The sequence below is a fragment of the Primulina tabacum genome, chromosome 3, assembly GCF_025594145.1.
Source record: "Primulina tabacum isolate GXHZ01 chromosome 3, ASM2559414v2, whole genome shotgun sequence".
Lineage (NCBI taxonomy): Eukaryota > Viridiplantae > Streptophyta > Magnoliopsida > Lamiales > Gesneriaceae > Primulina > Primulina tabacum.
Window position 1 is genome coordinate 44,412,495 of NC_134552.1, and position 17,069 is coordinate 44,429,563.

The 17,069-nt window shown below is 38.1% G+C and overlaps 1 protein-coding gene across 2 annotated transcripts; it reads left to right on the forward strand.

Moving 5' to 3' along the window:
- The first annotated feature begins 465 nt into the window (after positions 1-465).
- On the forward strand, positions 466-8,756 carry LOC142541099 (putative serine/threonine-protein kinase PBL16). Of its 2 annotated transcripts, none has more exons than XM_075647664.1 (6): positions 466-732; positions 1,453-1,760; positions 1,847-1,982; positions 2,641-2,777; positions 7,544-7,667; positions 8,252-8,756. In XM_075647664.1, exons 2-6 carry the CDS (start codon positions 1,557-1,559, stop codon positions 8,614-8,616), a joined length of 966 nt encoding a protein of 321 aa, XP_075503779.1. In that variant the 5' UTR covers positions 466-732; positions 1,453-1,556; the 3' UTR covers positions 8,617-8,756. The 2 variants fall into 2 exon arrangements, with proteins under 2 accessions (XP_075503779.1, XP_075503778.1); XM_075647663.1 differs by having other exon boundaries at positions 476-946.
- The last annotated feature ends 8,313 nt before the right edge of the window (positions 8,757-17,069 follow it).

Here is a 17,069-nt window from a genome sequence, read left to right on the forward strand (position 1 = left end):
TAAATCCAAGACCTTTCGCATTTTGAAAAATAATTTTCAAATGTCCAACGGTATTTTGTTTGTCGAGAGAAAAAAGAGTTTTGATATCTAACAAATATTAAGACCAACTCAAGACATCTCAAGTCTTTGATAAAATTTTAATTTTTTTATTCAATACACTCTAAACATATTCTCAATCCTAAAAATTTTGTCATAACTTCCTAAATATTTTTTTTAAAATTTATAATATTTAATTAAAATCCCCCATCCGATCTAGACAAATTACATTTAATTTTCTTACTATATTTGAATTAATGATACTTCAAATCCATGGACTCGCGGCAAAATTCCACAGCTGCAGCTAGAATGAAATCCATCCAAGTCCTGTTGTCTGCGAACAATTCAAGAATAAATGAACCTAGAAGAGAAGGCGATCGACAAAAAATTCGATGAAATCATTAATAGATACCCAGAAGAGGAAAAGAAAAAAGGAAAGGAAAAAGAATTCATGAGTGTGACGTCGTGTATATCGCCTTTTGTGGAGTGGGCATGTAGAAACAAACAAACAAAAAGTGGTTTATTCACACGCTTGAGATAAGTGGGGGAGAAGGAAGAAATGATGGGAAATGATGGGTTTAGAATTTTAGTGCTGCTTTCCTTGGCGCACTAATCAAATCCAACCCAGAAATTCAACTCTACACTCTATCCAATCATTGCGCACGCAGTTCGTTTTCCTTTATGTTGAACTCTTGGGTAACCTCTTTTCTTGTTATTCTTTGATTAGATTAAGGAGATTTTTTCGACGAAAATGGTGTCGTGGGCTGTTGAATGAACTTTCAGGACGTGGGGTTTTTGGGTTTTTTTTTTTGTTGGTTACTTGTTGTTTGTTTGCTGTGTGATATAATGGGGAATTGCTGGTCTGGGTGGGAACCCTCAACATACAGAGTGTCGTCCAATGCAAAGTCGGGTCAGTTTTCTTTCTGGTTTTCTGTCTTACTGCTGTTTGAGCTCATGCTCAACCACTGGGATTTATGAATCTTGGGATTTAATTCATATTTCTTACAGTTCTCTCTTGTTTACGGTGCCAGTTGTTGCTTTTGTGCAGATTAAACTAGATTATGATTTCGAATTTGATGTCAAAAATTATACCAGTATATTTTTTTAGAAGGATTCTGAAATGTGCTCCTTTTCAGTTTTCTACTTTGCTGGTTTTCCTTTTTGTTTTGTGTTTCCTGATCTTGTGAATATGCATATTTCGTTCATCTGTAGGTAGCACATAGGCGGTAGACAGAATAACTCTTTTAATCTTTTATCTTTTGACCAAGTTTTTGGTTTTCTGTCCTCTGTTTTATATTTTAGGAGTTATTTTTAATTGGTCTGGTAGGTTTTTTGAAAAAAGATCTAGGATTAGCAGTCAATATTTAATCTGATAAAATACGTCTTGAGTTTTGTATTTGTAATTCGGATCTGCAGAATCTCCAAAGGATCAGAGTCCATCGGAGAAGGCTAGGAAAGATGACAGTAAACTACCATCAAATCCTGAAGAAGTCGAAGACCTGCGTCGATGTGAGTCAGCCATGCCACTCATTGCGTTCACATTCAATGAGCTAAAGACCATTACTGGAAATTTCAGACATGATTATATGTTGGGCAGAGGAGGATTTGGGAGTGTGTACAAAGGGTTCATTCCTGAGGATTTACGAGAAGGTCTCAAGCCTATCACCGTCGCTGTTAAGATTCATGATGGAGATAACAGCCATCAGGGCCATAGAGAATGGCTGGTCAGCAGATAATTTTTAGTTAACATGTCACGTTAGTTCCATATCTTTCTTGACTCTTTCAGTGGCAATTTTGTGGTGTTTTGTAGGCAGAGGTTATCTTTTTGGGGCAACTTTCTCATCCGAATTTAGTGAAGTTGGTTGGATATTGCTGTGAAGATGAACACCGAGTTCTAATATATGAGTACATGGCTCGGGGTAGTGTAGAAAACCATCTCTTCTCAAGTAAGTAGACATTTCTCGACGTCCATATGTCCACTCACATATGCATGCGTTATACACCAATGTTCAATCACTTGGTTTAGAACTGATTTTTCTGAAATTGTTAATGTGGAAGTGTCTTTGTCATGTGTGCTGTTGGTATAGAAATATCCCTTTTTCCATGTAGTAGACAACAATTTTCTTGTTTCTTGATACGATTTTTATTGTATCTACTTTTCTGATTTCCATGGCATGCATGTATTTATATGACCGAAAGTTCCTGATCTACAATATCAAGATACTACAGCCGAAAACAATTAGTTGAATTACTAATCAAAACTTCTGGTGGTTTTCTCTTTATAAAATACAATCCATTATTGCTTTGCTATTAGATTTTGACTAACGTGCTTCGTAGCCATCAGTAGTTGTAATTGAAACATACAACAACTAGAAATAATACTTGCAACCTTGTATTTAAAGTAAGAAGCTCTGTGAGGTATGAAGCCCACATCAGGAGCACTCAGACAATATTTGAGTTGCATATAATTCTTGTTAGAAGGGGTTTATTACATTTTCATGAAAAATTTTAACCTTGTGCTTTCTTGAATACTAATTAGCACTTCCATGGCTTGTACGTGCTTTTTGGTTATGACTAATGGGAAGATGCGTATACTTGCCCCAGGAGTGTTGCTTCCTCTTCCATGGTCCATTAGAATGAAGATAGCATTAGCTGCGGCAAAAGGCCTTGCTTTTCTGCATGAAGCAGAGAAACCTGTGATCTACCGTGATTTTAAGACTTCTAACATTTTAATGGACATGGTTAGTTATCGAAAGCCCTTCTGATGATATCGAATGAAAAGTCATATTGTAGGGGCACATGTAGTTATAATTTCTAATCAACCTTCACACATTAAGAGAGATATGTAGAGATTTAAAAGCAAATAATATGAAAGATATTTAATATGAAGAACTCGATGATAATTTACCAGAGTATTCTCTGTACAAAGATATTCTTTCCACCACCCTAGCACTCGGCAAGTCTCACTACAAAGAACGAAAATGACAGAATGCTAACTACCTTCCCTTTTTTACATTTTATTCTCCTCACTACTTGAGCTTTTCTTAACTCTTCTAGTATAAACTTGTTTAATAATGGGGCTGGTACTCTCCTCAGAGCCCATTCCCTTTGCATTCATAACAATCCCCACCCCCTCAAGATCAATCTTGTTCCCAAGATTGAAAGCAGGGAATTGAGCATTAAAAACAACAGCATCTTCACATGTTGAGTCTTTAGCAGGATGCCCCTTCCATTTAACCAAGATCTGCAGAATTTGTTCACCTCGTTTGAACTTTGACCTTTGCTATAGTATTTGTTCTGGTTCAAAGTTCTGGGCTAAATCAGAATTCAATTCTTTTGGTAGCCTTGCCTCAGTCACAGGATTCCCAAACATCTTTTTCAGACAAGAGACATGAAAACAGGATGTATCTTTGAGCCCTCAGGTAGACGCAGCTTGTAAGCCACCTTCCCGATCCTTTCAATAATATGAAATGGCCCATAATACCGTGCCACTAGTTTTTGATATACCCGGCCACAAACCGTTTGCTGCCTACTGGTCTTAATTTGAGAAAAACCATATTGTTAATCTGGAACTCCACTTCCTCCGGTGTCCATTTGCAAATTTTACAATTTTTTGTTGTGCTCGCTTCAAATTGAACTTCAATTGTCGCAACAACTCATGCTTAATTCAGTGGCCACAGCCGCCACTAAGGTTTACCCAGGAAGATATTGCAAAACAGCAAGTGTTTTTCTTACATAAATTATCTCAAAAGGGCTCATTCCAGCAGAAGTTTGGAATGACGAATTATACCAAAACTCACTCCAGTGTAGCCAAGTTGCCCCTTGGTTGTTTCGATGCAAAACAACGCAAGTAAGTTTCAATATATCTATTTAACATTTCACTCTATCCGTCCATCTCCGGGTGGTGGGTTGAACTCATCTTGAGCTTCGTACCTTGTAGCTGAAAGAATTTTGACCAGAAGAGGCTCATAAATACTGAGTCTCTATCACTAACAATTGATTTGGGTATGCCGTGCAACCATACTTCCTCCTCCATAAATGATTCTGCCACTGTTTTAGCTGAAAAAGGGTGCCTCAACAACAGGAAATGCGATCAAACACAACCATTATTACATCAAATCCATTTGACTTTTGTAGGCCTGTGATAAAATCCCTTTGTGATATCTTCCCATATCGCTTCAGGTACTGGTAGTGGCTGCAGTAAACCAGCCGGTGTCATGGCTTGGTATTTTTGCTTAGTGTTCTCAGAGCCCCAGAATGGCTCCCAATCGGTGATGAATGAAATTCTTCCAATAATGTTTGAACCCATGGCGATTTACTTGGGATTACGAATCGTGCTTTAAATAGTAAACACATGACCAGCTGGTAATGTATAGGGGGTGTTTTCCCTTGCAGAATCTGATATTTGATACTTTGTAAATCCAAATTTTACTCCAAAGCCTTTTTTATTTCATCAATATCAACCCAAAATGGCATTGACAGATTTTCATCGGCAGCCCCATTTTTCTTCTCCAGCCTTGTAAATGATTTCGAAGTCGTATCCCTTTAGACAACCAATGCTGCTGGTCCGGTCTTGATATCCGCTGATGTAAGTAGTTTTTTTAAAGATTTATTGTCTGTCATCACAACAAATCTTCTCCCCCAACAAATACGGTCTCCAGTGTTAAATTGCCATAACTAAAGCCATCAACTCTCTCATAGGTGGACTTTTAAAGTGCTCGATCCGATAAAGCCTTGCTGAAATAAGTTGTAGATCGTTTTTTCTTGCATCAAAACAGCCCCTACCCCTGTGCCTGAAGCATCACATTCAACGACAAATTCTCGGTTAAAACCCGGCATACGCAGCACCGGTGCTGATATTGAAGCCTTCTTTAATAATTCAAATGCTCTTGGACCTTGTCATTCCAGCAAAAATTGTTTCTTTTTAGCTGCTCGGTCAAAGGTTTGGCGATTTTGCCATAATCTTCGATAAACTTCCTGCAATAACCCGTCAGCCCCAGAAAACCCCGATTTCTTTTGTGTTTCGAGGCAGCGGCCACAGTTTTACACAATCAACCTTCCTCGGATCCATGGTTATTCCACTGTTGCTCACAATATGTCCCAGATACTCTATCTGAGCGAGCTCGAACTGGCATTTCTTTTTGTTCAATTTTAACTGATGGTGCATTACAATTCCCAATACAGTTTGAAGATGAGATACATGCTCCTTCCAACCTTTGCTAAATATCAGAATATCATCAAAAAAATTAGAGCAAACTTCCGAAGACAGGGCCGGAACACCTTGTTCATAACTGCTTGGAAGGTAGCTGGACCCTTTTTTAGGCCAAAGGGCATCACAAGAAATCATAATGCTCTGTGTGCGTGCGAAATGCAGTTTTGGGCACGTCTTTAGGCCGCACCTTGATCTGGTGATTCCGTCTTTCTTCTTAACCAAAATAATCGGGCTGGAATAGGGGCTAACACTTGGCTGTATCACCCCCACACCAAACATTTTCAGCAACCATCTTCTCTATTTCATATTTTTTATTATAAGCATAACGATAGGATCGCACGCTTATAGGACCACACCCCTCCTTAATATAGATTGCATGCTCGTGACCTCTGCTCGGAGGTAGCCCTCGGAATTCCTGAAAAACATCACCATATGCTGCCAATAATTCCCTGATCTCCCTTCCTTCATGAATACCAAAAGTCAACTGCCCACTCTCCTTTTCAATGTTTGAATTTTGCCTACCCACACTGTCCCACAAAATTCAATGTCAGCCACTTTAATAATAGATCGTAAAGAGGCTAGAGTCATGTTTAGAGTTGTATTCCCCTGCACCTTCACCTCTTGAGTCCCGAAAGTAAACTTCATTTCCATTTTATTCCAGTTGACTACAACATCCCCAAGAGTCATCAACCAATCCACCCCCAAAATAAGGTCGACTCCTCCTAATTCTAACACATAGCTTTCAATCTGAAACTTACACTTGCCTAAATCCACCTCCAGAACCTGACATACTCCTTGACAAGACACTCTACCCCCATCGCCCAAGCACACTGCAAATTTAACATCATTGTCAACCTCGATCCCTAACTCCCCAACAATTTTTTTTGAGATATAGTTGTGGCTAGCGCCACTATCAATCATCACCACCACCACTGCCCCACATATTCGCGCTCTCATCTTCATGGTTAATGGGAGTTCCAAAGTGTTGTATTTAGAAGAAAATTCTTCAGTCTGTATTTTTGTCATGTCCTCCTGCATCTTATCGTGCACCTGTTCTTCTTCATCTTCCTCATCTTCTGCCATGATGTCTATACATAGTGATTCATTTGCGCATTTGTGAAGAGGATGATAGGGCTCTGACCTTTTCCCTTCGATTCAGAAACTTTTGATGAGAGAAAATCTCGCCCACTCGCCACTTAAGATTAGGGTTCCTGATGGACCTTTTATCGACGCCAATCTGCGAACCAGGTGTTTTGTTGGCTGGATTTTCACCGATATTTCTAGGTCCCAGTTGTGTAAGGCTTGGGCCTAGCTTTTTCAGAATCTGTTAGTTGGGCCTGATTGGCCCACTTGCTGGAAAACCCTCCTCTATTATCTGCTTTGAATCCCAGCATACTTTGCGAATACGTTCGGCCCGCAAAATCACCATACAGCTCTTCTTGCATCGGCCCCAAGTTGGTGCGCGGATTCTGGGTTTTGATCCGGCGCTTCCCGCAGGCCACTCATAAAGTAACCCATGCACTGTTCTTCGGGTAATCATAATTTCAAACTGTTCGATATATGCATCGACGGGTTACTTCTCCTGTTTCAAGGAAGCCAGTAATTCAAACGGCGTTGTTGATTGTCTGCCTCCATCTCCCCTAGTCAATTTAGTCGGTGAATCTTTCCCAACTCATATGCGGAAATTTTTGTGTGATCCATCGGAACCAGCGTACAACAGTTCCTTCCATACACATGTGCGCTATTTCCAACCTGTTACTTGTTGCCGTTCCATGTAGCTCAGAGTATTGGTCCGCCGTCCCTAACCATCTCATGGGATCAGTGCCACCAAACCCAGTATGTCAATCCTTTTAATGAGTTGCCTGAGTTCATCCGCGTCTTCCAGATGCGTCCTCCTCTCCTCTGTTTTGTTTTCCTTGTGGAAATTCCAGATGCAATTCTTTGTCATGCATCTGCATTTCCTCCCTATTCTCAAGCTGTGCTTTTAGCAGCTGCTCCACCGTTGGTTTAAAATCCAGAAATTCGTTCATTGTCTTGGTGAGAGTTTTCACATTATCTTGAATATCAGCGATCGATTGCTTCCATTCTTGCATCTGAACGTGTGATGGCCATGCTTTCTTAACTCTTCTAGTATAAACTTGTTTAGTAATGGGGCTGGTATTCTCCTCAGAGCCCACTCCATTTGCATTCATAACAACATGCAATTATATAATCTTGTTTCCATCAGTCATTGCCATTTCATCCGATTGGTTTATGTGAATGAACATTTGAAATTTGTGACAAACTCCAACTCAGGACTACATTGCAAAACTCTCTGATTTTGGTCTGGCAAAAGATGGACCGGTTGGGGACGAATCTCATGTTTCAACTCGCATAATGGGAACATACGGATACGCTGCACCAGAATATATAATGACTGGTATGTGATTTTATATGATTTGGCTTTAAGAGCTTATTACCTTAATATTTTGTAAATAAATACCTGTATTGCTTATATTGTTGCTTCGATATTTATAATTATAAAGCCTAATAGACCGATGAGTTTATAGTGTCTTTTGATCCCACTAGGGATGCACAAGTAATTGTGTGAGTTTAAGAGGGCGCATATGCCTACTAGACTAATCTTTTGGGTCTGAGCTTCCTCATTGAACTTTATGACCAACGTTGTGGCTGTCGGAAGAACCAACAGCGACCTGGGAAAGGTTTATCTCTGGGTCAATAGCGACAATATGGCTCGAGTTCATATCATACAGTGGATTAGAATGCGTGCATCGAATGCTAACAGGTGAATGAAATTCATCAAGAGTGGGATGGCATGGATGTCTACCCGGTGGATAGTGATCTCTCACCTAATACTCTAATATTTTAGGTTTGAGCTCTCTTCTTGAGCCTAGGACCTAACATAATATATTTGTTTGTTTTCGCTCGTCTCTTGCACGTCATGCACACCAAGTATTTACATTCTATAACAGCATTTATATTTTGTTTCTTGATGCACAATAGGCCATTTGTCTTCTAGAAGTGATGTATATAGCTTTGGAGTCGTTTTACTCGAGCTTCTCACGGGTAGAAAATCTTTGGATAAATCAAGACCAGCCCGCGAACAGAACCTGACAGATTGGGCTCTCCCCGTCCTCAGAGAAAAGAAGAAAGTTCTCAACATTGTAGATCCAAGATTGGAAGGAGATTATCTCACAAAGGGTGTCCATAAAGCAGCCATGCTTGCTTATCATTGCTTGAATCGGAATCCGAAAGCAAGGCCTTTGATGCGTGACATTGTAGATTCCTTGGAGCCTCTCCAGGTTCCCTGTAACGATCCGACAGCAAAGTCCTCCTTCACTTTTTGTAGCGAAAACTTGGAAAATTGAGGATATATTCTTCTTCTTCGTTTGAATTTATACACTTCTATTGGGGTGCTTCTGGTTCATGTATACTCGAAGTTTAGCTGGAGTGTATATCAATATCATCATTTAAAAATCAAGCATAATTAATTCATACTAGTGCATACAATATTTCGTAACATCAAACTTGAATGGAAATCTCGATCACCAAAACAATGTGTACTTTTCGTATGGTGAGTGCTCTTTGAGATTGGAATTAGTTTTGTCCGTTTTTCGGATTTCAGAATGGAGTGGATACAATCGAACTTCCTCTCCAGAAACTTGATGGATTTGAAAAAAACAAAAAAGAGTGTGTTAAAAGGGTAAATTTGAAAAAAATACTTTTAGATCTTTCATTTAAGATTCAGTACCTAGATGATTTTTTTACAAATCAATACTTGACAACACTATAAATATAGTTTTAACTCCCTACAAAGATAAATTTACATTTTTGTCCTTTTATTATTTAAATAAATATATAATTTTATCAACCAAATTAACTGTGTGTTTTCCATCTACCAAAATATTAGTGCCTATTATGGGTTTCAGATACTTGATTTTGCTATTTGAATACTCCAAATGTATAAAAAAAATACATTTTCAAACAATTATCATAAATTCAGTCATTGTTGGTTTTTCATTAAAAATGCATGATGATGACTTATTAATGTCATTATGGTGAATGCTCGAAAATATAGTATTTTCCTTGAAGGATCGTTTGCAGATCACCTTGTGGTGCTTCAAACAAAATATTCTCTAAGAGCTGCAATAGCTCGTGTTCTAAGAATGTATACACCGATGAATTAGATCGAGTTTGGTATATAACAAGGCGGAAAACACTCGAAATAATCATTCGTTAAGAAACACTGATATATTTGTATATCTTGTGTAACTGAATAACAAAAAAATTAGATTAGTTTTTGCATTCATTAGTTCAGTTTTGGTGAGAACTGAACCAACGGATGCTCTAACTAGTTAAATCAGTTTGAAAACAATAGTTAAAACATTAAATACACAAGATATGTTTATGGATATTCGGAGACTTCAAATGCTCTTACGTCGCCCCTTTTACCAACTCGGGTAGGATTCACTAGAAGACTTTGATTTATACAACACTTTGTACAAACCCACCCAGCTAGGACTTACACTACTGCCTAAACTGAACTCCTAGACTAGACTAAAGGCAGCACCTTCCAGTCAACACTTCTTTAATGTCTATGTGAGAAAGACTTCATACACAAGTTTAACGCCTTTGTGCAAGACTGTATTTGAGTGGTGGTGTGTGTGTGTGAGAACTGATCTCTGAAAGCTATCCGAAAGTGTTCTCACACACTGAGGAAAATATGCTTCTAATCTAAAGCTGATAACACGTTTAAGTGTTCCCTCGACTGGGCTGAATGCTTGTCTCTTAAGCTGATATGACTTTGAAGCGTACTCTTTTCTTTTCTCTCTTGTATTGTATGTTTCTTCACTGATCTTCACCCTCTATTTATAGGCGTGAAGTTTGATCGTACAGTGAGACTCAATTAATGTATCCGTTGCATTTTGGATCTGTTTCTCGAAATTTGTCTTGTTCTTTCTGGAACACTTTTGTGTTTAAGCTCTGATGCAACGTCCATTATTGTCCTTTGACTGCACAAAAGTTTTTGTACCTTTGCGTACACCTGGATTCCACTTAGTTTAGCTTGTCTTGATCTGCAACTGATTGCTCCAAACTGATGTTCTGAACTGGTCAGTTGAGCTGGTCTTCAGTTGGGCTGGTGAAATCAGTTGATTCGTCAGTTGAACTGATTTTTCTCTTGTTCAGTTGAACTGATCTCAGTTGAGCTCTTCATCAGTTGAACACTCCTTCAGCTGGCCGGGCTTCTGAGGTTCTCCTGTTAAACCACCTATCAACTGAACAATCAGTTGAACTCATTTACGACACATCAGTTGAACTGGTCTAGTTTGGTTGATTAGTTGATACTTTCAGTTGGCGTCTTCGACAGCTTCAGTTTTGGATCGTAACTGATTATTTTAGTTTCAGCTATCTGCGCACTAAGGTAGATTATTAAACACAAACAAACAAGTTTTGTTAACATCAAAATTAAGATTGTGAACATAAAATGTTCCAACAATCTCCTCCTTTTTTATGATCACAAAACTTGAACAAATGAAGTTTAAAAGAAGTTCTCCCAAAAGAGAATCAAAGAAATAAAGAAAAGTTTTTCAGTTCGAGGAATAGCATAAAGAAGTGCTCCCCCTCAACAACTGAATGAAATAATTTGAAAACTGTTTTTCTGTTCGAGGGATAATTCTAAACAAAACTCCCTCAAAAACTAAATGAAAAATTCTCCTTCAAAAATATAATCATATATGCGATTAATAAAGTTTTGGTATCAATCAAGCACTTTAGGCAACAAATCTTAAAATAGCAGTTCAGTTATGTAAAGGCTAACTGGATTAACAAGATGTTTATTTAGTCAAATAAGCGTCCCTTGTATTATACATCTGCGCATATCAACCAATGTAAGGGAAATTGCTACTTCACTAGCAGACTTTAAATAACATCAAACATCAGTTATTTTACACATAATAGAACTGAATATACTAACAACTGGTTGCCTTGAATGCTTTGAAAGTTGCAAAGATTTTGAGTTTTTTTTTCCAGAAAATTAGCTAATTTGCCTTTGGACTTGATCTCTGTGCTGGCTAACTGGTCGAGCTGACTCAAACTGGACTCAACTGGTGCTGAACCGCATTGATCATCTATATTTGATCTGATATGGCAATTAAGCGGCGACACTTTTGACGATTAAGCTCAACTTAACTCATCAGTTTCAGCTGGTAGTTGGGTTTCGTTTGTTGATCAGTTGGACTGGTAGACTTGTAACTGAAATATTGTCCTTTGAGCAGTTTAGTTGAACTGCTGTCAGTTGAACCCTGAAACCTGCAAGCTACTTAAAACAACAAAGTTAATGAATCGATAGAAGTGGCTACGATGTAAGTTGAAGAGCCAGGAACCTTCTCTCTCCTCATAACAAACGCATAAAATATTTTTAAGAGGATTTTGAAATCCATTTTAAATAACATTTTAAAAAATGTTTTAAAATATCAGTTTTCAAATGTTCTTAGAACAACTAGCTCTGATACCAATTGAAGGATCATTTGCAGAGCACCTTGAGGTTCTTCAAACAAAATATTCTCCAAGAGCTGCAATAGCTCGTGTTCTAAGAATGTATACATCGATGAATTAGATCGAGTTTGGTATAGAACCAAGCGGAAAACACTCGAAACAATCCTTCGTTAAGAAACACTGATATATTTGTATATCTTGTGTAACTGAATAACCAAAAGGCTAGATTAGTTTTTGAAGGATCGTCTGCCTAGCACCTTGTGGTGATTCAAACAAAGTATTCTCCAAGAGCTGCAATAGCTCGTGTTCTAAGAATGTATACACCAATGAATTAGATTGAGTTTGGAGTTAAAACCAAGCGAAAAACACTCGAAATAATCATTCGTTAAGAAACACTGATATATTTTAAAAACGTTTTAATCTCGTGTAACTGATTAAATGAACATAAGGGGGATCAGTTCTCGCATGTATCAGTTCAGTTATGGTGATAACTGAACTGATAAATACTCGAACTGATCAAGTCAGTTTAAAGCAGGGGGTTAACAGTTAAAGTACAAAAGATGTGTTTATGGATGTTCGGAGACTTCAGATGCTCCTACGTCAACCCTTCTACCATCTCGGGTAGGATTCACTAGAAGACTTTGATTTATACAACACTTTGTACAAATCCACCCAGCTAGGACTTACACTACTGCCTAAATTAAACTCCTAGACTAGACTGAAGGTAGCACCTTCCAGTCAACACTTCTTTAATGTCTATGTGAAAAAGACTACATACACAAGTTTAACGTCTTTGTGCAAGACTGTATTTGAGTGGTGGTGTGTGTGTGTGTGAGAACTGATCTTTGAACACTACCCGAAAGTGTTCTCACACACTGAGGGAAATATGCTTCTAATCTAAGCTGATAACACGTTGAAGTGTTCCCTCAATTGGGCTGAATGCTTCTCTCTTAAGCTGTTATAACTTTGAAGCGAGCCCTTCTCTTTTCTCTCTTGTGTTGTATATATCTTGTTGTTATATCTTCACTGATCTTCACCTTCTATTTATAGGCACGAATTTTGATCGTACAGTGAGAATCAATTATTGTATCCGTTGCATTTTGAATCTGTTCCTAGAAATTTGTCTTGTTCTTTCTGGAACACTTTTGTCTTTAAGCTCTGATGCAACGTCCATTATTGTCTTTTGACTGGACAAAAGTTATTGTATCTTTGCACACAGCTGTATTCCACTTAGTTCAGCTTATCTTGATTTGCAACTGATTGCTCCAAACTGATGTTCTGAACTGATCAGTTGAACTGGTCTTCAGTTGGGCTGGTGAAATCAGTTGACTCGTAAGTGGAACTGATTTCACTCTTGTTCAGTTGAACTGGTTTCAGTTGGGCTCTTCATCAGTTGAACACTACTTCAGCTGGCCGGGCTTCTGAGGTTTTCCTGCTGAACCACTTATCAACTGAACAATCAGTTGAACTCATTTACGATACATCAGTTGAACTGGTCTAGTTTGGTTGATCAATTGATGCTTTCAGTTGGCATCTTCGACTGCTTCAGTTTTGGCTCGTAACTGATTATTTCAGTTTCAACTATCGTTGCACTAAGGTAGATTATTATAAACAAACAAAATAAGTTTTGTCAACATCAAAATTAAGATTGCGAACATGAAATGTTTCAACAGTTTTTGCATTCATTAGTTCAGCTATGGTGAGAACTGAACCAACAGATGCTCTAACTAGTAAAATCAGTTTGAAAACAATAGTTAGAACATTAAATACACAAGATATATTTATGGATGTTCGGAGACTTCAAATGCTCCTACGTCACCCCTTCTACCACCTTGGGTAGGATTCACTAGAAGACTTTGATCGATACAAATACTTGTACAAACTCACCCAGCTAGGACTTACACCACTGCCTAAACTGAACTTCTTGACTAGACTGAAGGCAGCACCTTCCAGTCAACAATTCTTTAATGTCTATGTCAGAAAGACTACATACACAAATTTAACGTCTTTGTGCAAGACTGTATTTGAGTGGTGGTGTGTGTGTGTGAGAACTGATCTCTGAAAGCTACCCGAAAATGTTCTCACACACTGAGAGAAATATGCTTCTAATCTAAAGTTGATAACACGTTTAAGTGTTCCCTCGACTGGGCTGAATGCTTGTCTCTTTAGTTGATATAACTTTGAAGCGTGCCCTTTTCTTTTCTCTCTTGTATTGTATATTTCTTCACTGATCTTCACCCTCTATTTATAGGCGTGAAGTTTGATCATACAGTGAGACTCAATTAATGTATCTGTTGCATTTTGAATCTGTTCCTCGAAATTTGTCTTGTTCTTTCTGGAACACTTTTGTCTTTAAGCTCTGATGCAACGTCCATTATTGTCCTTTGACTGCACAAAAGTTTTTGTACCTTTGCGTACAGCTGGATTCCACTTAGTTCAGCTTGTCTTGATCTGCAACTGATTGCTCCAAACTGATGTTCTGAACTGGTCAGTTGAGCTGGTCTTCAGTTGGGCTGGTGAAATCAGTTGATACGTCAGTTGAACTGATTTCTCTCTTGTTCAGTTGAACTGATCTCAGTTGGGCTCTTCATCAGTTGAACACTCTTTTGGGTGGCCGGGCTTCTGAGGTTCTCCTGCTAAACCATCTATCAACTGAACAATCAGTTGAACTCATTTACGACACATGAGTTGAACTGGTCTAGTTTTGTTGATTAGTTGATGCTTTCAGTTGACGTCTTCGACAGCTTCAGTTTTGGATCGTAACTGATTATTTCAGTTTCAGCAATCTGCGCACTAAGGTAGATTATTAAAAAAAACAAACAATTTTGTTAACATCAAAATTAAGATTGCGAACATGAAATGTTCCAACATTCTTATATATTTGGAGGATTTAAAGAGCAAAATTAAGTATCTGAAAGACCATAATAGGTACTTTGTATGTCAAAATAAGTATTTACTTTTATTGCATAATAATTGAGAAACAATATTTTTTTAAAAATTATATTTTAAATGAAGAAGACACATGTAATTTTTATGGATAAAATAATATATTTATTTAAATAACAAAAGGTAAAAATGTAAATTTTGGACTTAAACACTGTCAAATTTAAACTCTTAGTTTCTTACAATTTATCAGTACACAAACTGATTTTCTTTTGTAGCACAACTGATCTCAGAAGATCGAATACAATAAATTAATGTGCTAGTATTATATGAATATATCTATGAATTGTGAGTTTTCTGTATGAATATCGCAACTGATCGTGTATAACTGAGTCTTTCACATGTTCTCGAATTTAGAAATCAACATCTTTCTTACTGGACTTCTCAGTTATTTATAGGCTTTGCTTCCAACGGTAACATTAAATGCACTAAGTAATATTTATCTGTTGATTTGTCTTTTTTTGAATGTGTCAACATTCTTCTGGCAATAGTACGAAGTTGTAGTCTACTAATGTGGCGCTTCTTCTGTTAGTTGCAGTCTGTTGTATACGATTTGTCACTTGATAGATGAAATAACTGATGACGTGTCAAACTGATCAGCAGTTCGACTTATTTGACTGATCAGTTCAACTGACTATATGACCGATCAGTTAAACTGACTTAGGGCGTTCAGTTCAGTTCTAACTGATAGTTCATGTGAGGCCCGGGGCCGAAGAAGGCGGGGGGTGATCGCCGGTGCCATCAGTTGCACGGACAATGAGCGGCTTCTGGCAGGCTTCTAGGTGGAGGGAACATGAATGAACCGATCCTACACGGGAATGAGAGGGATTCCGAGACTGTTCAATGTAATGGACTGTACAGTTGAAGAGGGCTTAAAAGATTTGATTTGTACTACTCATATCACGAAGGTGCATCTTCTTTTCGGTAGCTCATCACATAAGAACTTCAAAGTTAAGCGTGCTTGACTTGGGGCAATTTTGAGATGGGTGACCTCCTGGGAAGTTTCCCAGGGTGCGTGTGAGTGAGGACATAAGCACGCTGGAAAGACTCGTTTTGGTATAGTGAAGACAGTCGTTGAATCTTGGGCGTTACAGTTGGTATCAGAGCCGACCTCTCTTAGTACGGTGTGGTTCGGGGACGAACCAAGCGAAAGCTGGTGGGCATGTGAGGCCCGGGGTCGAAGAGGGCGGGGGGTGATCGCCGGTGCCATCAGTTGCACGAACAATGAGCGGCTTCTGGCAGGCTTCTAGGTGGAGGGAACATGAATGAACCGATCCCACACGGGAATGAGAGGGATTCCGAGACTGTTCAATGTAATGGACTGTACAGTTGAAGATGGCTTAAAAGATTTGATTTGTACTACTCATATCACGAAGGTGCATCTTTTTTCGGTAGCTCATCACATAAGAACTCCAAAGTTAAGCGTGCTTGACTTGAGGCAATTTTGGGATGGGTGACCTCCTGGGAAGTTTCCCAGGGTGCGTGTGAGTGAGGACATAAGCACGCTGGAAAGACTCGTCCTGGTATAGTGAGGACAGTCGTCGAATCTGGAGCGTTACAGTTCAGTTGACTTTGTTTAGTTCGATTGGATCCGATCCTTTAACTTATTAATCTTCAGTTAGGACGACCTCAGTTTGAACAACTCCAGTTTGAATAGTTTCAATTAAGTGGTTTCAGTTGAGCTAATCAGTTCTGCAAATTTTGATACTATATTTGTCAAACTTCGAAACCTATAATTCTAACACACTTCCAATAGCATTTATATATCATTTAAACACACATGAACTAAATAATAAAATAGAAAAATTTTTTGTGTATGTGGGATATATTTTGTTAAACATAAATTGTAAAAGATATACAAGAGTTGCGTGTATCAGATTTAAATGTTGTCACAAATGTTATAACACCTAGTGAAAACATGCACACAATTAAATAACTTAAATTAAAACAACTCGTGATTAATTATGCACAAGTATAAATACATACTTGTTCATTGTCTCACGAAAAAATAATCACTAGAAAACTAATTTCAGTTTACAAAAACCAACACTAGTGATTTTTTACGAAAATTAATTTTTTCAAAACGTTGAGAAATAAAATTGCTTTCTAAAACAAACAAAAAGAATAAAACTTATTCAAGAAAGCAAAAGCACGGTGCCAAAAACTGGAGTAGCAAAACATGATCTTCATCCAACATTTCCATGTGTGTTGTCTGTAGATGTATCCAACAATCACGGCAACACGTGAAATACAATACTCTTCAAAATAGTAACGTCCTTGTGAGTTATTTTCTCTGAAAACTTGGCATGCAAGAGAGAAAAATTAAGCAGCCGCCGAACGTCCAAGAAAAATTTCAAAAGGCAAAAGTTGAAGCGTCGAAGCA